Below are 24549 nucleotides of genomic sequence, written 5' to 3'. Positions count from 1 at the left end.
AGTCGAAAATGTTGAGAATAAACTCCTTAAATTACGAGAAAAAACTCATTAAATTTCGAGAAAAAAGTCGAGATAAAATGTTGAGAATAAACTTGTTAAATTACAAGAACAAATTCGTTAAATTATGAGAAAAATGTTGTTAAATTTCGAGAAAAAGTCGAGATAAAATGTTGAGAATAAAGTCAATAAATTATGAGAAAAAAAATTATTAAATTACTAGAAAAAAGTCATAATTTAACTAATTTGTTCTCGTAATTTAATGACTTTTTTCTCATAATTTAATGATTTTATTCTCAACATTTTATCTCAACTTTTTTTCTTGAAATTTAACAAGTTTAATCTCAAGATGGTTTTATTTTTTTATTATTGCTTGGCCCTAATCCTCTTCCGTATAAGTTTGAGTGGGATGTAAGTTTTCCTATGCTCATGGTATAAAATGGACTGGGTCTTTGATAGCTTTTTCTTTGCTCTTTTTGCTTCTCGCATCTCTTCTGCATCTTCTCTTCTACCTCTCATTTTATTCTGCAAATATCTTAATTTTGTTCCTTCTGATTCTGATCTTCATCTATTAGATACAATACTCTTATTTTTTATTTTATTAATAAACAATTAATTAGTTTGTCAATATAATTTTTACTTAATAAATTTGTTATTTATTATTCAAATTTGATCTCTGACATAATCATTACTGGACTGCCTGGATCGCATTGCCTCACGTTTTTGCATCAAATCCCATGTCACATTTATGGAAAAAAACATGTACTTCTAAAAGATTTTGAAAACTGAATGGATCATTTTGCATGTAGTGGCTCATATTAAGATTTTTTAGAAGTTGCTTAAATTAATAAGAAGTTCAAATCTGAACTTATTGTTTTAAGGGAACAAATATCTGATAACTGAGCTAAAACCTTTTGAGTGATGAAAGAATAAACATTCTTACAACATGCTTAAATGGTTGCATCAATTTTTAATGACAAACTGATACATCAGTTTTACCTTGATTTCTTACACTTCTTGTAAACTTTACAAGAGCACAATCATGCTCTTAACAAATTAAAGGGGAGTGGCATTAACAGGAAGAAGCTGAATGTTCCAACAAACTTAAGATTATAGTGGCTACCACTCATCAGTCCAGATGGTTCAAATGGTTTCTAGTGACATGTGTGAGTACATTGGATATCTAAGGTGGTCAAGGCAGGACTGGCGGTTACATAGTTAGAAGGAGGCTGCGGAGATGCTGGTGGAGCCGTCCACCTCTTAGCGCAAGAACCAGATGCAGCACCGAGCCACCCTGGATCTTGTAATCAGCTGCCGTTTTCTCATCATTCCTGAGATGGAAGAAAATGGAGGGTTTAGAATAAAAATACACAAATGTACCAGAGCAGGATAATAGTGTAAGTAAAATGCCTTACATCTGTTTTCCACTGTAGATGAGTCTCTGTTGCTGGGGTGGGATTCCCTCTTTCTCCTCCACTCTCTCTTTTATTCTTTCCACCTGAATAGGATTAAATGAATACACATCAAATCAAATGGTCTTTATTGTCAACAATGTAATCTATGAATGACTGACACAGAGCTTCATCTTTTAACATTTGCTGTAAATCAATGTGAATGTTAGACTCTACCTTGTCTGTGGGCTCGATGTCAATCTCGATTTCTTTGCCAGTGAGCGTCTTTAAAAACAATGCATACGATTAACGTTAGTTATTTAGAGATTTCCCTTTGATGGGACTAATGTACATTTTTTTAAATTACCGTTTGTCTGGTTCGCAATGCCTTGGTATATTTAAAAAAATAATTAAACTAGCTAACGTTAGTGGCGAACTGGACAAGAAGTGTACTGAATGAAATTCATTATTCTTCGTTCATTCCTTACCTTGACTTTAATTAGCATTGTGGCTTCTCCTGTTCTAGAAATACATGCAGAAAAATTGGAAATATAATTAAATGCAAATATAATTAACTGACGGTGGAATAATTTGAGATTTCTCTAATCAGTTTATTTCCACAATTTGTCCACCGTACTCGAAGTTCCTGTGCCACTGAAAAATAATTCCTACCATTCTAGTCTAAGTAGGAAAAGTTCCGAGGCGCTATGAGGAGAATAACAGCATTCGACGATTTAGAATTTATAAAATTAACTAATTGTTTTAGAATTTATTATTTAAATATACATATCTTACTGAACTAACACTAAATAAAACAGTATTTCAGTTGAATCCAAACTGCGTACCCGGAAAAAAAACATACAATTTACGCCATATTTGCGACAGTAAGCAAACGTTTTTTGTAGTTTTTCGCGGAATGTTTGAACTTGAATTCACGCGGGAGCCGTCAGCACGGAGACTACATGCGTAAAACATCCGCCCTCCTAAAATGACCGCCTTCAACCGGAAACCGTTTCATTCTCTCTCATACATCTCTTCAAGGAGGTGCACATCTCCATTTATAGGTAGGATAATGTTTTATTTGGTAAATAAAGTATATGGATAAGGACGGATTTATATTTGTTACTAATGGACGGCAAAAACATTAGTGTCACGATGACAGAAAATTATGCTTTTATGCTAGGGTTGTCTGACAGCTAAGACATGTGCAGAACACATAACCAGATGTGATGTAATTAAGGGTCATTTTGTTAGATCATTTTATGACGCACTGGTTAACTCTCATATCTGAAATGGAATAACTATTTGGTATTACAAAGAGTTTAAACATAGATTTATATTTTAAAAAAAAAAGAATAGTAAAGTAGTAAAAACTCACACTGTATCACCCTCCCCTTCCTTCCTCAACCCCTGCAGCTCCCATAACTAAAGTGGGAATGTTTTTCTTTCTCTTGTCTTGTGTTTTTACAGACAGTGAGATACAGTCTCAAGGCTATCCTCTTTAGCAGCCATGCCACGTATTGAAAATGATATCAAGCTGGACTTCAAGGACGTGTTGCTTCGACCCAAAAGAAGCACTCTCAAATCTCGCAGTGAGGTTAGTCATTCTTGATACATTTTCAGTTGCATTGTAGGTGACATACAGAGTATTATGTTTGATCTGGCCTTGGTTTATTTAAAGTTTCATTGCAATCACACATGCAATGCAATGTCAACTACATTTTGGGTTCTCTTCTGGCTCTCTTCTGTTTCAGGTGGATCTCATGCGCAGTTTCACTTTCAGAAACTCGAAGGGCAGTTACCATGGGATTCCCATCATTGCCGCCAACATGGACACGGTGGGGACTTTTGAAATGGCTTTAGCCTTACATCAGGTATGAATGAACTCTTATTTTTTCACTTGAGAAGTGTTGATAGCTAGAATTTAGTTACTTTGGTACTTTGACCTATGACTTCTCAGGATCTCCCAAGTGCTGATATGTGTGAGAATCTGATAAATGCAGAGCATACACTGAATTTTTTATACCCTTTTGTTTGTTTAAAGGGTTAGTTCACCCAAAAATGAAAATAATGTAATTTATTACTCACCCTCATGCCGTTCCACACCCATAAGATCTTTGTTCATCTTCAGAACACAAATTAAGATATTTTTGTTGAAATCCGATGGCTCAGTGAGGCCTGCATAGGGAGCAATGACATTTCCTCTCTCAAGAACCATAAAGGTACTAAAAACATATTTAAATCAGTTCATGTGAGTACAGTGGTTCAATATTAATATTATAAAGTGACGAGAATATTTTTGGAGAGCCAAAAAAACTCCAAAATAACGACTTATATAGTGATGGCCGATTTCAAAACACTGCTTCAGGAAGCTTCGGAGCATAAATGAATCAGTGTGTTGAATCAGCAGTTCGGAGCGCCAAAGTCACATGATTTCAGCAGTTTGGCTGTTTGACACACGATCTGAATCATGATTCGACACAAAAGATTCATAATTGATTCTTCCTGAAGCAGCGTTTTGAAATCGGCCATCACTAAATAAGTCGTTATTTTGTTTTTTTGGTGCACCAAAAATATTCTCGTCACTTTATAATATTAATATTGAACCACTGTACTCACATGAACTGATTTAAATATGTTTTAGTACATTAATGGATCTTGAGAGAGGAAATGTCATTGCTCCCTATGCAGGCCTCACTGAGCCATCGGATTTCAACAAAAATATCTTAATTTGTGTTCTGAAGATAAACAAAGATCTTATGGGTGTGGAACGGCATGAGGGTGAATAATAAATTACATTATTTTCATTTTTGGGTGAACTAACCCTTTAACAGACTGCAGGTGCTTATACATACATTGTATATTATTTGTTGTAGTCATTCATTTGTGTGCTTTATTTTGTAGTTTAGTCTGTTTACAGCCATCCATAAGCATTACTGTGTGGATGACTGGAAGGAGTTTGCAGCCAAGCACCCAGAATGCATACAGGTGAGCTGCATCTTTGCTAGATTTTATAATCTAGTCTCTGGTTCTCTAGATTGTTGATATTAAGATGATCTGGCTTAGACTCTTTCTTTCTTTCTTTCTTTCTTTCTTTCTTTCTTTCTTTCTTTCTTTCTTTCTTTCTTTCTTTCTTTCTTTCTTTCTTTCTTTCTTTCTTTCTTTCCTTCTCCAGAGTGTAGCCGTCAGCACGGGGACGAGTGATGGGGATTTTGAGAGACTGGGGGCCATTATGGCTGCTGTACCTCAAATTCAGTACATTTGTGTGGATGTAGCCAATGGCTACTCCGAACACTTTGTCAACTTTGTGAAAGACGTGAGGAAGATGTTCCCTACTCACACTATCATGGTCAGTTACCTGTCAACATCAGCAGATAAACATTTTTTTTACATTGTCTTTTTAGCTATCATCTTAATATTTTGATATCCGTTTGTGTTCTGTAGGCTGGCAATGTGGTCACAGGAGAGATGGTTGAAGAGCTGATTCTCGCTGGTGCTGACATCATCAAAGTGGGCATTGGACCAGGTGACATCATCAGTCATCTCTCGCCAAAGTTTCAGATGGTGTTCAATTTCAATACACTGTTTTCACACATATTTTCATATGTGTAGGTTCTGTGTGCACCACTCGCAAGAAGACCGGCGTGGGTTATCCTCAGCTGAGTGCTGTCATTGAGTGCGCTGATGCTGCACATGGCCTGGGTGGACACATCATATCTGTGAGACTCTTGTGTTTGAGAGCAAAGTTCTTTCAATAGAAAGAATAGTAACAGTCCCACTATGCTACTTGCATGCTTTGTGTGAAAAGAATCTTTGATCATGTATTCGTGGGGCTCCTGTGTTTTTTGTCTCTGTAGGATGGGGGATGTACCTGCCCAGGTGACGTCTCCAAGGCATTTGGTGAGTCTTGGGCTGCGTTGTGATCTCATGTTTTTACTCACATTTAACACCAATCGGATATTGAGACATAAATCTGCACAATATCAAATTTTTTTCTGAGCCACTTCCAAATGTGGTATTAAATCAGATCCGATATCTGGTCTTCTGACCTATGTCTAAACACGTATATCTGATTCCCATTGGAATTGCAAGCCACCACAAGGCAAGAGAAACACATTTCCCCACAAAGATAACTTTTCTTAATTTCATATTATGAAGCAGACGTGCCTGTACTCGCACAAGAACTGACAGCTTCTTTTAATTGAGGCAGATTTTTTATATTTAGGCAAGAGATTGTGATTGAGCTGCTGCCCGTAAATCTTATAAATAAATTAATTTTGCTACAGAAAGCTACATTATATTTTATATAAAAGAATATATATAAAAAGGTACATTATATATTATTTTATATTTACATTTTTTTCCAGTAATTAAACACTGTAGAGATGCAAGTAATTCACACACACAATCTCTTTCTCGACTTCATTCAAATAAATGTACTCTTCTTCATTTCAGTTTAGAATTCTAAATCTACTGATCTGTACATACAATAACTTAACAAATGCTGTTATTTTTAATCCATTCTTTTAAATTATGCGCTGCAAACATCAGTGACAGCTTTAACTTATCCATGCTGGCTAGTAATCATGGTATAAGTAGGATAATCACATCAGGTTCAAGTCAAGTCACCTTTATTTATATAGTACTTTATACAAAACGGATTGTTTCAAAGCAGCTTCACCGTATTAAACAAGAAAATAACAGTATAAAAAAATGTTGCAATGTTCTTCTATTGTGAAACGAATACAACATAAGCCTCGAAGCAGATCTAAAAAGACAATAGTATCATTACTCAGCTCAATTTTGTTCAATGTTGATTTAGTTTAGTTCAATAAGACAAGTTTCTGGCGTGCATTAAAATTATTTCTATATATGATTATAAAAAACCTGAAGGTCAACTGTGACCTTAAGTATCCGACTTAAGTAAGCACAATCAGGCGGGATGAAAAATCAGGTATGGTCAAAAAATTTGAATTGTGCATTAAGCACAATTAACGCAGCTTTGGTAACACTGCATTATAATAATAGCATAAAACAAGAATTCAAGAAATTTTAGTAGCCACAAACATTGGATTCGGACATTCCTTGATGCCTTACTACCTGTGAAGGCCACATTTTCAGCTGTTTGTGAAGTGGTAGAAATTCACCTGTAAAATAAAGTCAGGTCACTCAGTGGTAAAATAAAAAAAGATTTTCCAAAGTGTGTTTCGGAGAGCTACAAAAGTGAGCTCTAAAATACAGAGTATTTATTATATTGCAAAATCATTCATTTCATTTATCATTGAACACAGATTAAAAATTGATTGTACAGACAAATTAACATAAGGCCTCCTGCTTTTCTTTTCTTTTTTACCACATCTATTTCATCTTCATCCACCTTGGTCTTCCTCAACATCCCATTATATGCCTATCTTATTCATGTAAATATTTTTTTAATTGGAAACATCTTATCTGACTCTAGACTCTCCCCAGGCCTACTGACCTTGACTACAGAAAGAAGTATTTTTCGCTGCTTCTTTTTTCACAATATTTGGCTACAGAAAGCAGATTAGACTTGAAACATGAGAGAGAGAGAGACAGAACACAACAAACAATAAGAAGTACAATTTACACAGCCATTATACGAGTATAAAATATAAAAACAGTATATAAAACCATAAAGCTAGAACCAGTAACACTTTACAATAAGGTTCATTAGTTAAACATTAGTTCATGTATTAACTAACATGAACTAACCATGAGCAATACATTTGTTACTGTATTTACTAATCTTCGTTAACATTGTTCATTGTTTAGTGCATTAACTAATGTTAACAAGATTTTAATAATGTATTAGTAAATGTGGAAATTAACATTAACAAAGATTAATAAATGCTGTAGAAGTGCAGTTCATTATTAGTTCATGTTAAATAATGTAGTTAACTAAGGAACCGTATTGTAAAGTGTTACCCTAGAACCTAAATATATAAAAAAAAAACTTATTGTGAATGATTAAAAAAAAATCCTTCATCTTTTCTACACATCCTCCTTTCAGGGACAAAACTGTTAGAATTTAAGTAGTAATTTAAGAGTAAGAACTGAGTACTTATTATAAAAGCAAATACACAATGTATATTTAATTTTAAAGTTATGTAAGGTAATCTCTGTACCTCATGCAAAGCCATGGTATTGTATAAGCAATGGTATTGATTGAATACACATAGGAAATAATAACATTTCTCTTCCAGTCACAATCAGTGGCACATCAGGCTTGTGTTTGATTGGCTAAACTGTGTGACAGGGGCGGGGGCTGACTTTGTGATGCTGGGAGGAATGCTTGCCGGTCATTCTGAGAGTGGGGGCGAAACCATAGAGAAAAACGGCAAAACGTACAAACTGTTCTATGGCATGAGTTCAGACACGGCCATGAAGAGGCATGCAGGAGGTGTAGCAGAGTATAGGTAAGCGCATGAGAGAAGCTCTGAATCATGCTGGATGGCCAATTTGATTTAAAACCATGTATTCTGGTTTAAAACGATATTCAGATCATTAATATTAGCTGTCATTATTGTGTTTTCAGGGCATCAGAGGGTAAAACCGTTGAAGTGCCTTTTAAAGGGCCTGTGGAGGTGACGGTGAGAGATGTGCTGGGTGGAGTTCGTTCCACGTGCACATATGTGGGTGCTGCTAAGCTGAAAGAGCTGAGTCGTCGTACCACTTTCATTAGGGTGACCCAACAACTCAACACAGTGTTTGGTAATGATAATTGAGCCAGTTCTAAGGTCTAACCAGGTCCATATTGGGCCAGAGTATGCCAAATCCATGCAAAGGTCATTTATTTTTCCCCACAGTCATGCACACATATGCATGTTCACACACACAAACACACACACACACACACATACATTACATTGTCATTTAGTGTTATAAATTAATGTGTATTTGAATTCACCAGATGCTATATTGGCCACTGCATGGCCTTTGGTTTTTTTTTTTTTTTATTAATCAGTCTTTGGAAACTTCTAATTTAGGAAGTTTTGATTTTTTTTAATTATTCAAGGACACTGTAATAATATTGTATGTTTTATGCAGTTTCTGTTTTAGGGGTAACCCAAAATAAACCAAAAATGAAAATTCTGTCATCATTTACTCACCCTCAAGTTGTTCCAAACCTGTAACAACTTCTTTGTTCTGTTAAACACAAAGAAAGATATTTTAAAGAACGTTTGTAACCAGGCCACTTTGGGACACCATTGACTTCCATAGTAGGAAAAAAAAATATATGGAAGTCAATGGTGCCCCAGAACTGTTCAGTTTCCCACATTCTTTAAAACATCTTCCTTTCAACAGAACAAAGAAATGTATACAAGTTTGGAACAACCTGAGGGTGAGTAAATGATGATAGAATTTTCAGTTTTGGGTGAACTATCCCTTTAAAATCTTGAGTTCATTTTCAGTTAAAATCTTCTGTTCATTTGTCTAAACAACCTTAGACTAGACACTCTATTAGAGCCTTATATTTCATCCAAATAATTCAAGTACTGTTTTAGACTTTGTTGTACATTTTATCAAACTGTCTATGCCTAATGTCTTACATTCCTGGGATTTTCTGATACTTTCTGATTTGATCCCTGGACCAACTCAAATCCTTTAATAAATTATTCCAGTATTAGCAGTCTGTTATACAGTATGCTAAAGACATCCGTTATGTGCTACCATTCTATTGTATAGCATAAATTTGAAGACCAAAGCAAGGGTATTTTTTACCCTTTTAACAGTTTCTCCTGTGTTTGTTGCAAATGAAGCAGTATTACACAATCTTTGCAAGTCTTATCAGTTCTTGTCATAGTATTGGCAGGATTTTATGCATCTGAGCCTAGTTTGATCAATAGACATACTGCATACTCAAATATTTTCTACTTAACACTTAATTAAACTTAATAATTTAATTTTTGACTTTTAGTTATTATACTGTTGATATTCCATTACAGTTAGTGTTCTCATTGAATGTGATGCTGATGCAGATATGAATAAACGTTGAAGAAATTAAACCCATTTCCCCACTTAAATAGCACCAGATGATCCCAGATGGCTGATGAGTGGTCGATTTAATTTAATTTAATCTAATCCATATTGATATTGATATTTTACATCCTGTTAAGTCAGTTTTTTCCCATGCATTTCACATAATAATTCCAGATCAAATTAATTCAGATGTTCAGGAGTTACCATTCCTCTATTGTAAAAATAAATCATTTAGATAATCATGACTTGTGACTTGTGTTCTTTGCTAGTTTGTAGGTAATGTTTAATATCTTAAGCATAAGAAAATATTTGTTTACTATTTGAATACAGATAATTGTGTTTGCCTATGTAAAGCCGTTGATCTGTTTGTCAAGCTGAATGTAAACATGTTGGCGCCCTTCTTTTATTACATTTAAAATCTATAGAGTATTTCATGCAGAACATATTAGATAGTTTATTTCAAAGATTTCCCTGTGATTTCCTCTCACGGTGTGTATCTTACTGAGAACATCAGTCAGTCTTAAAATGATATGCTATGGCACAATACACCACAATAAAGTCAGTTACAACATAATTGCATGGGAGGGGTTATGAGGTTGTAAAAGAGTATGATGTACGGAACAGGCGGCATTATTCAGTCCTTCAATTGCTGCACTGAGGACACACAGACCTAGAGGTGAGGAAAACTTCTGATTTGTTAGTGAAATGTATTGTTTTCTTGGTGCTTGTTAATTGATGCATCACCCTTGCATTTTTATTATGATTATTTTAAAGTATGAATAATTGTGCAAATGTTTTTATTTTGAAAGCATTTAAAAAAAAAACTTTTGTTTGCAATGCAAATCTTTATTGTAATGTTAATTAAACATATGTAATGTATTTTTATTTTTATTTGACTTTATTGGTATTGCAATGCATTTCACATCCTGTTTCAAAACTGGTTTGACAAGGTTATATTTGTTTAAAAGGGAGGGACAAGCAGAGTGTCTATTTATTTGCTTTGTACAATCATTATTTCTTTTCCCACCAGCGATGGCTTCTTCCAGCAGCTCCCAGGGTGCAGAACAGTGGCTGTGTTCAATATGTCAGGATTTCTTCACTGACCCAGCAACCATTCCGTGCGGACACAACTTCTGCATGGACTGTATCAGTCAACACTGGGACAGTAGTATGGAGACTCGATGCCCTCTTTGCAAGAAGGACTTTCACTTGAGACCAGATCTTGGCATCAATAGAGAGTTCAGAGATCTCATTGAACGACTGAAAAAGGTAGAAAGTCCTGTCCAACCTGGAGTAATACCATGTGATGCCTGTACAAAAATAAAGAGAGGTGCTTTGAAGACTTGCCTGCATTGCGAAGGATCGTTCTGTAAAACACACCTAGAGCCTCATAACACTGTTGCAAAACTAAAGATACACAAACTTATCAACCCTGTGGAGAACCTGGAGAATTATATATGCCCAAAGCATGAGAGACCCCTGGAGCTGTTCTGCAGAGATGATCAGATGTGTGTGTGCCTGTCGTGTATAGATATACACAAAAACCACAAAACTGTTCCTGTACAGGAGGAGAGTGAAGAACGGAGGGTGAGATGCTTAATCTCGATCTATTTGTACTTAAATTACTTTATAACTTTTCCTTTAAAGGAAGCTTAATTTCTGTCCATAGTCTCAGTTTGGGAGAAAGCAGGCTGAGGTTCATTTGATGATTCAGAACAGAATAAAGAAAATTGAAGAAATCAAATGCTCGGTACAGCTCAGCAAGGTAAGTCTTGTTGCACGTTCATACAAATTTTTGATGTTATCACAACACAGCAATGATTGATAATTATTTACTTAAATTAAATTGCATTGAAGGTATACATTTTATCAGTTCATGCATTCTCTGGGAATCAAACCCATGACCTTGGTGTTGCTTACTGTTTGAGGTAAGAGAAGTTCTGCAATTAATGCACACTGGTTATTAGACTCTATGTTTTTATTGATTGGTTGCGCCATCCAGTGGTCAGATATTTCCCCCGTCATCCATAGCAGTTCTTTATATCATTCAGCTCATCCAGTAACTGAAATATGTTCTGTTGAAGACTGTTCCCCTATATTTCCTCTTATATTAGTGTCCCCAGTTGCACTGATGTTACCACAGTTGGCAATAGAGGGCTACAGAGATTGTTATTTTTGTAGGCCAAAACCTGGAAACTTGCTCAAGATATTTTCATGTGTTATCCTACAACATAAAATACATCAGTCATACCCCTTGTGATTTTGTTAAAGCTTTAACATGTCTTAAAAAGTCAGTTGCTAACGAGTGGCTAAATGGGACTATGGAGGTTTTTGTGAACATTAAAGGCACCAGCCAAACAGGTAAATTCATCTACTCACTAGTGTGCTTTGTGTTTGTAAACGTTATGTTTATAATCGTGCTCTTGTAAACTATTATACCTTGACCTTTCAGGGAAAATGTTTTTTTAAATAAAGACTGCAAGATTTGTCAGTAGCATAGTGGTGGTGATGTTGAAATTATGTGACCGTGGTGTATTTGTTTATAGCCTACGTTTAATTTTTTACTTGTGCAGACTGTATGCTTCAAAATTCCTGAAAGTTGTGTTAATTTGTGAAGATTATCATGATGAAAAAAAACCATGTAAGAATCATAAACGTGTTGGTTACAGAACTTATTTTCTGCAATAATCAAAAAGCACGTGGAAAAATCCTATTAGGTTTTTGTCGAGGGAACCAGGGTAATGCTAACTTCTGGTTTAGCCTGCAAAAATATCGGTGCATTCCAAACGGGGTGTGTCTCCCTCCAAAGGGCACTTCGGAGTGTCCAATCAAAACAATCATGGCTGCCATATTGAAGGGTCGTTCCAAACCAAAGTGCTCAAAACTGGCCACTTCAAAGGGCCCTTCGGAATGAAGGATTTCAAAGGGTACAACTGATGGACACTTCGGGCCCCCATGATCCTTTGCACAGGGAGGTTGTTTGGCGTCAAAGAATGGGTACAGGAACAAGGCTCGGAGTTCGATTTTACCTATAAATCTACAGTGCACAGCATAAATGAGTACACTCCCTCTGAAACTTCTGAAAGTCAGCAATTACTCAATTACTTAGAAGACATGTTAGGGTTCTTTAGAGATATAATGTTCCAGCGAGTCTGCCTAATCAATTACCAAAGAGGCATGTCAAAATTATTCAGGAAAATAAGATTTTCTTATGAAGGTGATAAAATGTTGTGTAGCAAAAATGAGTACACCCTCCTAAAAGTTACTAAATAAAACAAAATAAAAAATTTCTGGTGTAAGTTTAAGGCAATGTTTGATCAACAGGTATGTTGAACCAAAACATTTAAAGAGAAGTAATTTCTTGACAATTAAAAGTGTTATATAGCCCTTAATGCTTATATAGACTTAATGCTGACAACAATGGAACCACTTTGGAGAGAACTGTCAGGAAACTTATTTCTTAACACAAAAGAGGACATTGGTACAAGAGGATTACCAAATCATTGTTTTAAGTGTGAAAATTTAGCAAAAGTAGAACAGAAATTCAAAAACAATGGACTTGTGACAAGGCCCCGTAAATAATCAGGCCTTCATTTTAAGCTTTCATTTAGTGATGAGGGATTTTTTTGCTAGACAAAGAGCAGGAGAAATACCAAGCGAGCCAGAAATATCTCAGAGCCAGCAAAAGCTATGAAAAGAATGACTGTTTATCTCACAGAGTAAGATGCAGCCTGCAGAAATTAAATGCATGGTTGTTGTTCTCACTGGAACTACCTACTGTAGCCAAAGCACAATAAAGTCAGTTAGCCATTTCCAAAACCCATATTTACAAAATATAGATTCTGGGAATCAATACTCTGGTCTCATGAGACCAAATCAATCATTTTGGATCTAACAGAATCCAAAATGTTATGGTGTTGCTAGAGGAGGAGTACAGTGAGAAGTGCCTGGTTCCCACAGTAAAGTTCAGTGGTAGTAAAGCTGTTATATAGGGATGTGTGAGTGCTGAAGGTGTGAGGGAGTAGTGCTTTATCAATCCTTTCATGAATTCCCACACCACTGTGTAATTTAATACACAAACTTGAAACAGACAATGTTACCCTTTCCTCGTTCCCTGTATTGTTGAGCATTTTTTCAACATGACAATGAGGATATACATTCTCCCAAGGTGAAAAACCTCTTGAAAAACCATCTCAATTTCCTGGTAATTTCCCTTCCTGCCAAACCTTGTTATATAAATGTTAAATGACCTCTAACGCTACATCTGACATATGGTCCATCATGGTATAGCAGATTATATCTTTTCCCAGAGCAGTTAGTCCTGATTTACAGATGGACCTTTTCAATTCCTCTAATGTGAAGGGAGAGTTAATAACATCATCCCTTTCTTCCTCTCTTTCCAGCAATTCTTTATTTCCCACACTTGTTTTTTGTCTTCCCCTTTCCCCTCTTCTATTTCCAGAACTGTGAACTTCAACCAACACTTTAGCTAACATGTCTGCTTTCTCTACATCTTTATTAAGGCCCTAGTATACTTCAAACGAAATCGAAGAACTAACTGATGTGACGTCATATCGAACAAAATCAGGCCAAAACAAAGTTTGTTTTGTGTTCTTTTTGGAAGTTTGAAACGGCTTGCCAAAGCGAACTTTCAGGAAAAAGCTGTAAAGCTGTTTGATTTTAAGCAATCCATTGAATAAAGTGCTATATGAAGACATGACGTGACTGGAGTGCTAATTTGCAGAGCTCATGCTAACATTCCCATGCTGTTATGATCAGACACTTTTCTTATGCTTTCTATAATAAATGCTTGCTGTTTTCTCATTTTTGTTGTGTTTACTTTGTTATTGAGAAGAAAGTGAGTGGCACATATTTACATATTCATATAACCGTTGCTCTCAGCAGTGTGGGCGGCATCAGCTGTTCGTTTACAGCAGGGGTCACCATTCCTGCTCCTGAAGGGCCGGTGTCTCTGCAGAGTTTAGCTCCAACCCTAATCATACACACCTGAAGCAGCTAATTAAGGTCTTACTAAGCATACTAGAAACTTCCAGGAAGGCGTGCTGATGCAAGTTGGAGCTAAACTCTGCAGGACACCGGCCCTCCAGGAACAAGTTTGGGGACCCCTGGTTTACAGTATATCGCTGGTCACGAATTTTGAACTTCGTTTTACTCCTAAACGAAGAGCGAAAAAGAATTTCGTTTGAAGTATACTGGAGCCTTTAGCCACCCCCCACTCCCCACTACTGTCTTACTCCACTCATTTTCCTTATTCCCCAAACTTGATTAATAGTTGTGCTTCTCCCTATTGAGTCACAAAATGTTTTCCAACACTTCCTCTTAGTTTCTTTAATAGTCTTTCGTACCACTGCCTGCATTCTTTTATATTCTATGAAATGTTGGAAATTGTGAGTGTTTTTTAAAACCTTAAAAGCTTTATTGCGCTTCCTTATTACTTCACTACATTCATCCTTCCACCACGGAACTAACTTCCTCCTTTTCATTCCCTCTTTCCTTATAATTGTTTGCCTGGCAGCCCCAAATATTCCCTCTCTCACATTTTCATTAAATATATTCTATATCCTGCTACAAATTTTTATATTTTTAAAATTTGTTTCACTTATCTCTCTGATTTTATCCCACTGTGCCTTTCCAAATATCTATCTTTCTGATATATCTTTTAATACTACCCTACTTCCACTACCTACTTTACATATAATGGGGTAATTATCACTTTCAACAGTTGACTGATTCATAACTTCCCACCTAAAGAGGAGGGAAATCTAGGATCAATCAGGGAATAGCACATATGGGATACCATAGGGTCACATATGGAACCCAGCCTAAACCCAGTGCTCAAGGATACAACGGAATATAGGCCAGTGCCCGGTTGCATAAAGCACCTTAAGTTTTTCCCTTAAGTATGACACTTAAGGCGTTATTTCCCCTTAACTAAGGGAATGACTTAAGGGTGTTGCATATAATCTCTTAAACTGTTCTCTTAGGTAAGGGAAACCGTTAAGTGTTTAACGACAGCATCCCAGGTTTTGCCGTTAAAAAATTCTACTGTTGCCATGGACACGTTATTTGTTAATACGTATCGTGGTAAGTTTTCACAGAAAACAACATAATATGGATAAGGAAAACAAAAAAGAAAACCAAATATGAAAGAGACGAGAAACTCAAATTGATTGTTTACTCAAAATTGAGATTTCTGCCGTCATTCACTCACCCTGACGCCCTCATGTCGTTCCAAACCCATAAGACTTTCATTCATCTTTGGACAACAAATAAAGATATTTTTAATATTCTCTCATCATTTATGTCCATTTATTGAAAGACATCCATATGATTACGGCTGTGTCGGAAGCTCAAATGTGCGCGCAAGAACCAATGAGGGTTGTTTTTGCGTGTGATGCACGCACGTTTGCGCTTCCGTTTACCATATAAGATATGTTATAAGATGTTATATTTCATCAATGTTTATGTGAATAAACCGCTAAAGTACAATTTGTCTATCATATAAAGCGGCCGATCGTGGCACGTTATACGACTTGGATTGAACCTGCTCACTCTGTGTAACACTTAAGGTGAAGTTTTACGAACCTTACGATATACTTAGGGAAATGAAGGTTAAGGGGCTTTATGCAACACTTACGCATTACTTAAGTGAAAAATATATACTTAAGGGAAATTCTTAAGGGTTTATGACGTTTCGCCTAAAGAAACCCTTAAGTAACACTTAACGGTTATTTTCTGCAACACCCTTAAGTTTAAGGGAAACATAAGGGCGATCTTAAGGGAAAATTACACTTAAGGTGCTTTATGCAACCGGGCACTGGTGACAGAAGCTCTGCCACATCTGGCTGCTGTTACGTCCCATTGCATAAAGTTTGTCTAGGGAAAAGGGGAGTAACAGTGAAAAAATAAAATAACATAGAATGTTGGGGTGAGTGAGTGCCCGTCCCCTGCCCTGCACGACAGACACAAGTTGAAGCTCAACAAAAGGGTTTATTAACAAAAGATATTTTTAGACAAAGTAAAAAGTAAATCAAAAAGGAAGCAAAAGAGACTTCAGGAGGGGGTATTGCCAAAATAACAAACAAAAGTACCCTCTGACTAGTTAAGGAGTAAAACTACTTAGACTACCAAAAGAAAACAAATAAACAACAGAAAAGTACACTAACTCCCTAACTAGCCAAAAACAGGAGAAAACTTATTACAAAAATCAAATAGGCACCCACCTCCCTACAGCTTCCAACACGTTTGAGCCTGTAGATGACAGCAACAATGACTAGATGACCAAAACTCAGGCTACAATAAGCCTATTAGCTTTGTGGAAAAGCTTCACCGTCTCACACAATTAATCACACAACACAGAGCAACAAGCAGAGCAGGAGAGAAATACAACACTCTGGAAGGCAGGCTTCAGTTTGAGTAACTCTGGGAGCTTCTTTTCAGCATGCAGCCCGGACGAGCCCCAGGTGTGATCAATCAACTAGATCTCTCTCTCCCCAGCACCTAGTAGAGCAGCAGAGAGAGACACACAGAGAAAAGGGAAAAAACCCAGCACACAGGACAAAATATATACACCAATGACACAGTCATGGAACGTAACACTGCCAAAGGGAGATTGGAGGACTCAACAGGGTCTGCCTTGTAGGGACTCTCTGGAGTAATAAGAGCATGTAGGCACAGCAAGCCGACATTAAGCTGAGGCCTCTCCGTGCCTCTGACTTGAGGTGAGAACACAGGAGGAGACCGGCTCTACACAAAGGCTATAGAATCTAGTGAACGTGTTAGGTGTCGCCCAATCCGCAGCTCTACAAATGTCTGTCAGCGAGGCACCACAAGCCTCTCGTAGAGTGAGCATGCAACCTGAGCAGGCAGGGCACGCCTTGTGCTTGTTAAGCCAAGGCGATGGCATCCACTATGGGCCATTCACTGCTTGGATACAGCCTTTCCCTTCTGCTGGCCTTCGTAACAGACAAAGAGCTGGTCTGAGGTCCTGAGGCTTTGAGTTCTGTCTATGTATAGTTGCAAAGCGTGAACTGGACCGAGCAAAGCCAGGGCTATGTCTGCCTCCTCTGGGGGCAGCGCTTGCAGGCTCACTACCTGGTCCCTGACAGGAATGGCAGGAACCTTGGGCACATAGCCAGGCCGGGATCTCAGTACCACATGGCCGTCGCCCGGCCCGACCAGGTCGTGCTTACCAACAGACTTGCCATCGTCAAAATAGAATATAAATACAGGGGCTTTTATAGCTCTCTGAGGAGTAGTAGTAGTAGTTGTGTAGTTTTGCTGAAGAAAGAGCATACAAGCAAGCAGCAAGCGGAAGCCATCGCCAGACCACATCTCTCAGAAAATCAAAGAAGACAACTGATTATCTTAGAGAAGAACATATACTGAATAGAGAAGAAGGTAAGCTTTAAAATGTAATTATTTATCTGGCCCATAGAGTGGTGTATTCTCTGATAGTATTGTCTCAGTCTGTTTATTGTTGTAGAGTGAGAATCCATTTGGGGTATCAGAAGTAACTGTCTGAAAAAAGATAGATTTTCATAAAGATATCCCGACTGACTTTACAAAGTCAGTCAAGGTTGCCAACCAGTTGCAACAGAGTGGGCCGTGGGAGTGCATTAGCAGGCATAGCTGTCCTCTGAGGGTGAAGAGCCAGCTGTGGTGCACTGAACAGAAGGCTAACCCACCCCACCCAGGTAGGCTTGGTTGATCTCTGAACCGTAGGCCTAGGAGGTATGGTAGTGATCAGAAGTAGACCCTGAGATAATATAATCTAAGAAGAAAATATTATACGCCTACCTTACTCCTCCTAAATCTATAAAGGTAAACCTTTTGCAGGAGTTGAGTAATATGAATAGAGGAAGTGGCTCGTTACCAAGATAGTGTTACGTGGTCGCGGCAGAAACCACCCAGGGGGTGACGTGGCACAGCTCCAACCCTTGCTCAGGTCTACCTGAGCCTATCCGAACACTCTGCAAATCAGCTGGACCACCTGGGGGTGAAGTCACCACTCTCCCGGCAGTGCAGCTCATGAGATCTTGTCGGCCATATGGTAGAGTGCACAGGGGACATAAATGGTGCGAAGCGACCTCATATGCTTCTGACTCCAACGGAGAAGATGGTGGGCGTGTTGAGACATGCGATGGGAAAGCAGCAGTTGCAGTGTTGTCCGTACAGACCAGCACATGCTTGCCCTGTAATGGTCCTTTCAGGCAGCTCAGAGCAGGGTGTACTGCTAGCAACTCGAGGCAGTTGACATGCCAATGCAGTTGGGGGCCCATCTACACCCCTGAGACTGCATGCCCATTGTACGTGGCACTCCAGCCGTTGGCAGAGGCATCTGTGAACACCACAGCATGCCGGGACAACCTGCTCTAGGGGCACTCCTGCCCGAAAAAACAAGGGTTCCGACCATGGGCTGAAGGCATGGCGGCATTCCAGAGTGATTGCCACTCGGTATGTGCTGCGTTGCCACGCCCATCTCAGGACTCGGCCGTGAAGCCAGTGCTGAAGTCGGTACCATGTTCCATTGTGAGGCATGCTGTCTGTTCCACTGAATCCAACTTCATACCAAGAAAAGAGATCCTCTGTAAAGGGGAAAGTTTGCTCTTTTCCCAGTTGACATGAAGGCCTAACTGGCTGAGGTGAGTGAGCACCAGCTCCCTGTGTTCGCACAACTGACGACTGGCGGCACTGCTGGTGGCGGATGGGTGGACACAGTAACTGACCGCCACAGCAGGATGTGGCTGATGGCCTCAGACTACTTCTGTACAGCCGAGAACTGCTGGGCAAAATTCTCGACCGCGTCACCAAAGAGGCCGGTCTGGGACACGGGGGAATTAAGAAACCTGACTTTGTCGGTATCCTTCATGTCGGCCAGACACAGCCAGAGATGACGTTCCTTGACCACCATAGTGGATATCGCACGATCCATAACCATCGTTGCACAAAGCGTGAGGTCCATTGCGGCACGAAGTTCCTGGAGAACATGTGGATCGTGACCACCCTCGTGCAGGTCCTTCAATGCCTTGGGCTGATGGACCTACAACAACGGCATAGTGTGTAGGACGGAAGCGGCTACCCTGCAGGCCTGGTAAGCCCTGCCGGTAAGATCCATCGAGTGCTTACATGTCACAAAGTGTTCAGTTGAATGTTCCTCTTCTATTTCTTTCCCTTTCTTCTCCACTCTACTCTCCATCTGAACCAACTGTACTGCTTCTGCATAGGATATGTCCTTGTTAATTCCTCACTTTCACATTTAGCACATTAAATCTCTGCCGCGTCCTCACATTTCCCATACTCGTGTCCTTTTAGGGGAACTAAATTAGTAAATGGCACGCTTTAAGACGCCGCTGTCGGCATCACAGATCAAATCAGGTTATCTGTATATGTATCTGCTTGTTTTACACTTTGGCCACCAGGTGGTATTGTGAGCAAATAAAGCCTCAAGAAATGAACCCTTTTGTGAACCACTTGGCTGAAAAGCTTCAATGCTTCATGAGGCTTCATCTCTTTATCACTACTATAAAGGCAAAATGATACCATTTCAATTCAAATCTTTATTTCATGTCACGGCCACATAATTATATTATAATTATCATAATCAACAGGGAAAACTACAAAACTACAAACATGGCCACAGAAACAAGAGTAACGTAAAAACTTCAACATAAAGATCATACAAAACAGGATTGTGACAATAAGACTGACTGTACATTATCCTTTATTTAGCAAAGCTCAGAAAAAGAGAAAGCAGACTGTGTTGAGCTGTTCACGGATCTGATCCGCTCTATTGAGAGATGTCAGACTGAGCTGCTGGAGGTGATGGAGCAGAAGCAGAAAGCAGCAGAGAAACAGGCTGAAGAGCTCATTAAAGAGTTAGAGCAGGAGATCTCTGAGCTGAAGAGGAGAAACACTGAGCTGGAGCAGCTTTCGCACACTGAGGATCACCTGCACCTCCTACAGGTCAGTGTCCGTCTCTCTGCTCTCCTCACAGCACAACACTCAACATGCTGAGGGATTTCCCTTCTCTTCTGCTGTAGATTTATCCATCCCTGTGCAGCCCGTTAGACACCAAGATCTGGACTGGGATCAGTACTGACACTAATCTGAGGGAGGACGCTCTGAGGAGAGCTCTAACAAAGCATCAAGAATTTCTCAATGGTGCAATGGTGAAGATTACAGGAACTGGTGAGCTTCTCGCTTTATGATTAGTATGAAAAGCTTGGTTTTTCTGACATTTTTATTCTGAATAAATGTAAATATAATTATGCTTAAAAGATGAGACTGTTACTGTTCTACAAATTATTCTACAAATCGTTCGTTCTTTGGAGACAATAATAATCAAATGTATGAATTGTTTCTACAGAGCTAAGGAGGATTGAGAAGTTTACAGGTACCAGTGATCTGTGCCATTTCCCTACATTTAAGAGCCCGATCACACGAAAATGCGTATCAATAGTACGAGTTTGTAATCTCGTAGAATATATACGCCAAAATGAGTTTTGGCGTGCTTATGGTACGCAGTTTTTCGCGTGCATATGATACGCACTTTATGCCGTATTATACGTATGAACCCCCACCCCCATCCTACCCAAGAGCGTATCATATACACGCCATAAAGTGCGTATCATATGCGTATCATACCATAAGCACGCCAAAACTCATTTTGGCGTATGTATTCTACGAGATTACAAACTCGTACTATTGATACGCATTCTCGTGTGATCGTGTTGACATTTAAACATGCATACATACACAAACATTTTCACATTTGTATATAAATATTATATGGGTGTTTTTTCAACTATGGGTACTTTTGACCTTGTGAACTTTTAGAAAAATGTGTACTTGTTTAATTTGTGTACAAAAAATGTCATGCATTGGATCACAGAATTCTTTTTAAAAAAAAGTCAAAGTCATAAAAAAAAATCTCTATCCACAGTTGATTTCCATCACATCTGTTTTACATTGCTCATTTTTTACACAGAAGTATCACAAGTGATATTTGTTTTTCACATCACATGCCTCATATTTCATTACAAGATCTTCTCTAATACTCTAAAAATTGTGGAAAAATTGTAAAGAAAAAATATGGGTCAATGACATATAAAGATTTTCGACAGGCCATTTTTGAAATACAAAAAAAAAAATATCTATTGCAGTTGTTCAAGCATTAACATCGTCGTGTACTCATAAATTCATATTAAAATGTTAAATTAAGTGATTTTGGTGTTTTTTTTTTTTTTATCTAGATTAATTGGCAGTAAAAAATGCAACCGTGATTTATCTTAAAATTAATTTCCTTAACATGCTTAACATTTTTTAAACAAGTTCTCAGTAATTAAAGTGTTTAGAAACAAAGTATTTGCAGTTCGTTTGAGATTCTGTAAAGAATTACCTTATATTTTTGTTCTATAACTTCAGAGTTGCTTTCTTTAATGTAGTTTAACACTTATTTTTCCTGTAAATCGCATAAAACTGATAAAAATGTTTTAAACCTACCATTCACTTAAGCATACTGTATCAGTGATTCATATTTCAAACACAGAAATTAGATATTTTATTTTTAATTTAATATAGTTATTGCTATTATTGGTTGCACCACATGATCTGTGGTCGCTCCAAATGACAAATGATTAAAAATCTATTTAAATAGATCAATAAACAATCAGTTTTATACAATAGATTTTACAATAAAATAGATTATACAATAAAATAGATTTAAAGCAGATTTTATTTAAATTTCACAGAATTTTCATGAACACAAATTTTATACGCATCTATGAAGCGTGTACAAAACAACACAACACAAAACCAAGAGGAACTTGTAAATACACAGTGATGAACAAGCTGTGATGACTGTCCATGGAAACAATGACTGGCCCGAAACTAGGAACAAAGGAAACAGAAAAACCGACGATAAACAAACTAAAAGTAAACAAACTAAACTGAATTTATACATAAAGGGCATTTGAAAAGTAGAAAATATAAATGATTAACACATGTAAACCATTTCTAGTAAGTTTTAATGGGATAAATATAGCAAAAATAAAAAGTTGATGCAAGACCCGTGTACTGGTTGTATTTTTTTATACCATACTTCAAAGGAATGTTAACACAAGTTTGCTAATTATGTTTTCTGATCTGTCTTTCAGTGAATGTGACTGTGGATCCTGAAACAGCACACCCAAAACTCCTCTTGTCTGAGGATGACAAACAAGTTGGATATGGAGAAACACGACAGATTGTCCTAGACAATCCATGGAGGTTTGATAAATGTCCCAGTGTCCTGGGGAAGGAGGGATTCTCCTCTGGGAAATTTTATTTTGAGGTGCAGGTAGAAGGGAAAACTGAGTGGGATTTAGGTGTTGCGAGGGAGTCTGTTAACAGGAAGGGAATAATCACTCTGAGTCCAAGGAATGGACTCTGGACTCTGTGGTTGAGGAATGGAAGTGAGTACAAGGCCTGTGATTGTCTGTCTGTCTCTCTCTCTCTGAAAGTGAAGCCACAGAAGGTGGGTGTGTTTGTGGATTATGAGGAGGGTCTGGTCTCCTTTTATGATGTGGAGTCCAGGTCTCATATCTACTCTTTCACCGGTCAATCTTTCACTGAGAAACTCTATCCTTACTTCAGCCCAGGCTTTAATAATGGAGATAAAAATTTAGCCCCACTGATCATATCACCTGTCAGCAAGAATAAATGGGTTTTAGTCAATCATAACCATTGGTAGGAAAAAAAATAACATTTGTAATAAAATAATGAAAGTATTTTTTTCTGGTAAAACATTTCTTTTCACAATCACATTGCTAACATTACAATAACACCTCAAATAAAGATGAATTTAATTGTTTTGTTGTTGATGATTCGCCTCATGACTATAATTTACAAAAAAAAATCACACCACTATCTCTATTCTGATGTTTTAGATAAGTCACGCAAACCATCGTTTCAGCACCCTATTGTTTGTCATGATAGCGGCTGTCCAATCACGTTAGTGATAATAAAACAACCAGGGAACATCCTTTTTAAGCAGCATTAACCCTCTGTTCCTTTTTTGACCAAATAATTTTATGTTTTGGTTTTTTAGAATTTTTTACTTCATCAGAATGGTACGAAACTTGTTAAAAGTTTTGCCACTTGCTATTAGGAAAAAAAAAAAAAAAAAGATTAAATGGTCCTGAAAAAAATAGTCACAAAAATGACCCAATTGGAAACGAATGGGAAGCTAATTTCATCTAGTGGAAGCGTTTGGTACTGCGCCCAAACAAAATCTTACTGAAAAATTTTGAGATATCAACTTTAAATTTGAAACACAACTTGTTTATATTTATGGCTTTGATTTTCTCTCAGTTTTAGAGTAAAACTGATTTATGACAGTTTAAGTTGGAAATGTAATTTTCAGGTATATGCCCAAAAAGTGATTAATAGGTAATAAATGGATGATAACTTTTTCATAAATATAATTTAGTTCCATAAAATCATCTTTGATAATATTTTTTATTTAATATTTTATTTAACTAAAATATAGTATATCCATTTCATTGGTCTATTTCATTGGTATATTCATTGGTCATTTTTAACCTTTGCTACTGATACTTTTTAAACTCTGAAGACATTTTTCTGACAGTTTTGATCACAGTCAGTGCTGGGTTGAAGGACAGCCAATGTAAGTAGCCTATCTTATGGTTCTTAAAGCTCAGGTTTATATAAAACAGATTGTGCAGCAGCAAACTGCTTTTCCTCAGAAATGTGTTAAAAATTACCAAATATAAAAATTTAAAGGGTTAGTTCACCCAAAAATGAAAATTCTGTCATTAATTACCCACACTCACCATCATCATTCCAAATCTGTAAGACTTTCGTTCATCTTTGGAACACAAATGAAGATCTTTTTGATGAAATCTGAGAGCTTTCTGTCCCTCCATAGACAGCTACGCAGTTGAAATGTTGATGCTTCAAAAAGTTCATATAGAGAAACTAATCCATATGAATTGAGCGATTTAGTCCACATTTTCTGAAGAGACTCGATCGCTTTAAATGATGAGTGATGTTTTACTTTAGGCTTTAACTCGCATATAAACATTCATCAGTGAACATAAACAGAAGCTCAACTGAACCTAAATGACACACAAGA

At 37.5% G+C, this 24549-nt stretch overlaps 3 protein-coding genes across 6 annotated transcripts; 2 read left to right on the top strand and 1 right to left on the bottom strand.

Annotated features, from left to right (window-relative positions):
* Nucleotides 1–953: 953 nt before the first annotated feature.
* On the bottom strand, nt 954–2784 carry nedd8 (NEDD8 ubiquitin like modifier). 3 transcript variants are annotated; one of them, XM_067401492.1, is made up of 5 exons: nt 2767–2784; nt 1877–1910; nt 1626–1673; nt 1413–1495; nt 954–1328 (listed from the first exon to the last, which is right to left on the bottom strand). In XM_067401492.1, exons 2-5 carry the CDS (start codon nt 1892–1894, stop codon nt 1208–1210), a joined length of 270 nt encoding a protein of 89 aa, XP_067257593.1. In that variant the 5' UTR covers nt 1895–1910; nt 2767–2784; the 3' UTR covers nt 954–1207. The 3 variants fall into 3 exon arrangements, with proteins under 3 accessions (XP_067257593.1, XP_067257591.1, XP_067257592.1); XM_067401490.1 differs by lacking the exon at nt 2767–2784 and adding an exon at nt 2026–2229; XM_067401491.1 differs by lacking the exon at nt 2767–2784 and adding an exon at nt 2061–2222.
* On the top strand, nt 2378–8526 carry gmpr2 (guanosine monophosphate reductase 2). The gene is made up of 10 exons (XM_067401489.1): nt 2378–2452; nt 2859–2985; nt 3143–3262; nt 4293–4376; nt 4564–4737; nt 4833–4914; nt 5001–5107; nt 5246–5288; nt 7669–7828; nt 7948–8526. Exons 2-10 carry the CDS (start codon nt 2899–2901, stop codon nt 8135–8137), a joined length of 1047 nt encoding a protein of 348 aa, XP_067257590.1. The 5' UTR covers nt 2378–2452; nt 2859–2898; the 3' UTR covers nt 8138–8526.
* Nucleotides 8527–9753: 1227 nt separating this feature from the next.
* si:ch211-216p19.6 (E3 ubiquitin-protein ligase TRIM39) lies at nt 9754–23305 on the top strand. Of its 2 annotated transcripts, XM_067401488.1 has the most exons (7): nt 9754–10068; nt 10423–10979; nt 11062–11157; nt 20145–20378; nt 20456–20603; nt 20782–20808; nt 22571–23305. In XM_067401488.1, exons 2-7 carry the CDS (start codon nt 10425–10427, stop codon nt 23143–23145), a joined length of 1635 nt encoding a protein of 544 aa, XP_067257589.1. In that variant the 5' UTR covers nt 9754–10068; nt 10423–10424; the 3' UTR covers nt 23146–23305. The 2 variants fall into 2 exon arrangements, with proteins under 2 accessions (XP_067257589.1, XP_067257588.1); XM_067401487.1 differs by having other exon boundaries at nt 9754–10979.
* The last annotated feature ends 1244 nt before the right edge of the window (nt 23306–24549 follow it).

The sequence above is a fragment of the Chanodichthys erythropterus genome, chromosome 11 (assembly GCF_024489055.1).
Source record: "Chanodichthys erythropterus isolate Z2021 chromosome 11, ASM2448905v1, whole genome shotgun sequence".
Classification (NCBI taxonomy): Eukaryota; Metazoa; Chordata; class Actinopteri; order Cypriniformes; family Xenocyprididae; genus Chanodichthys; species Chanodichthys erythropterus.
Note: the sequence above shows the minus strand (reverse complement) of the source record. Positions and strands in the feature narration are given on the sequence as shown.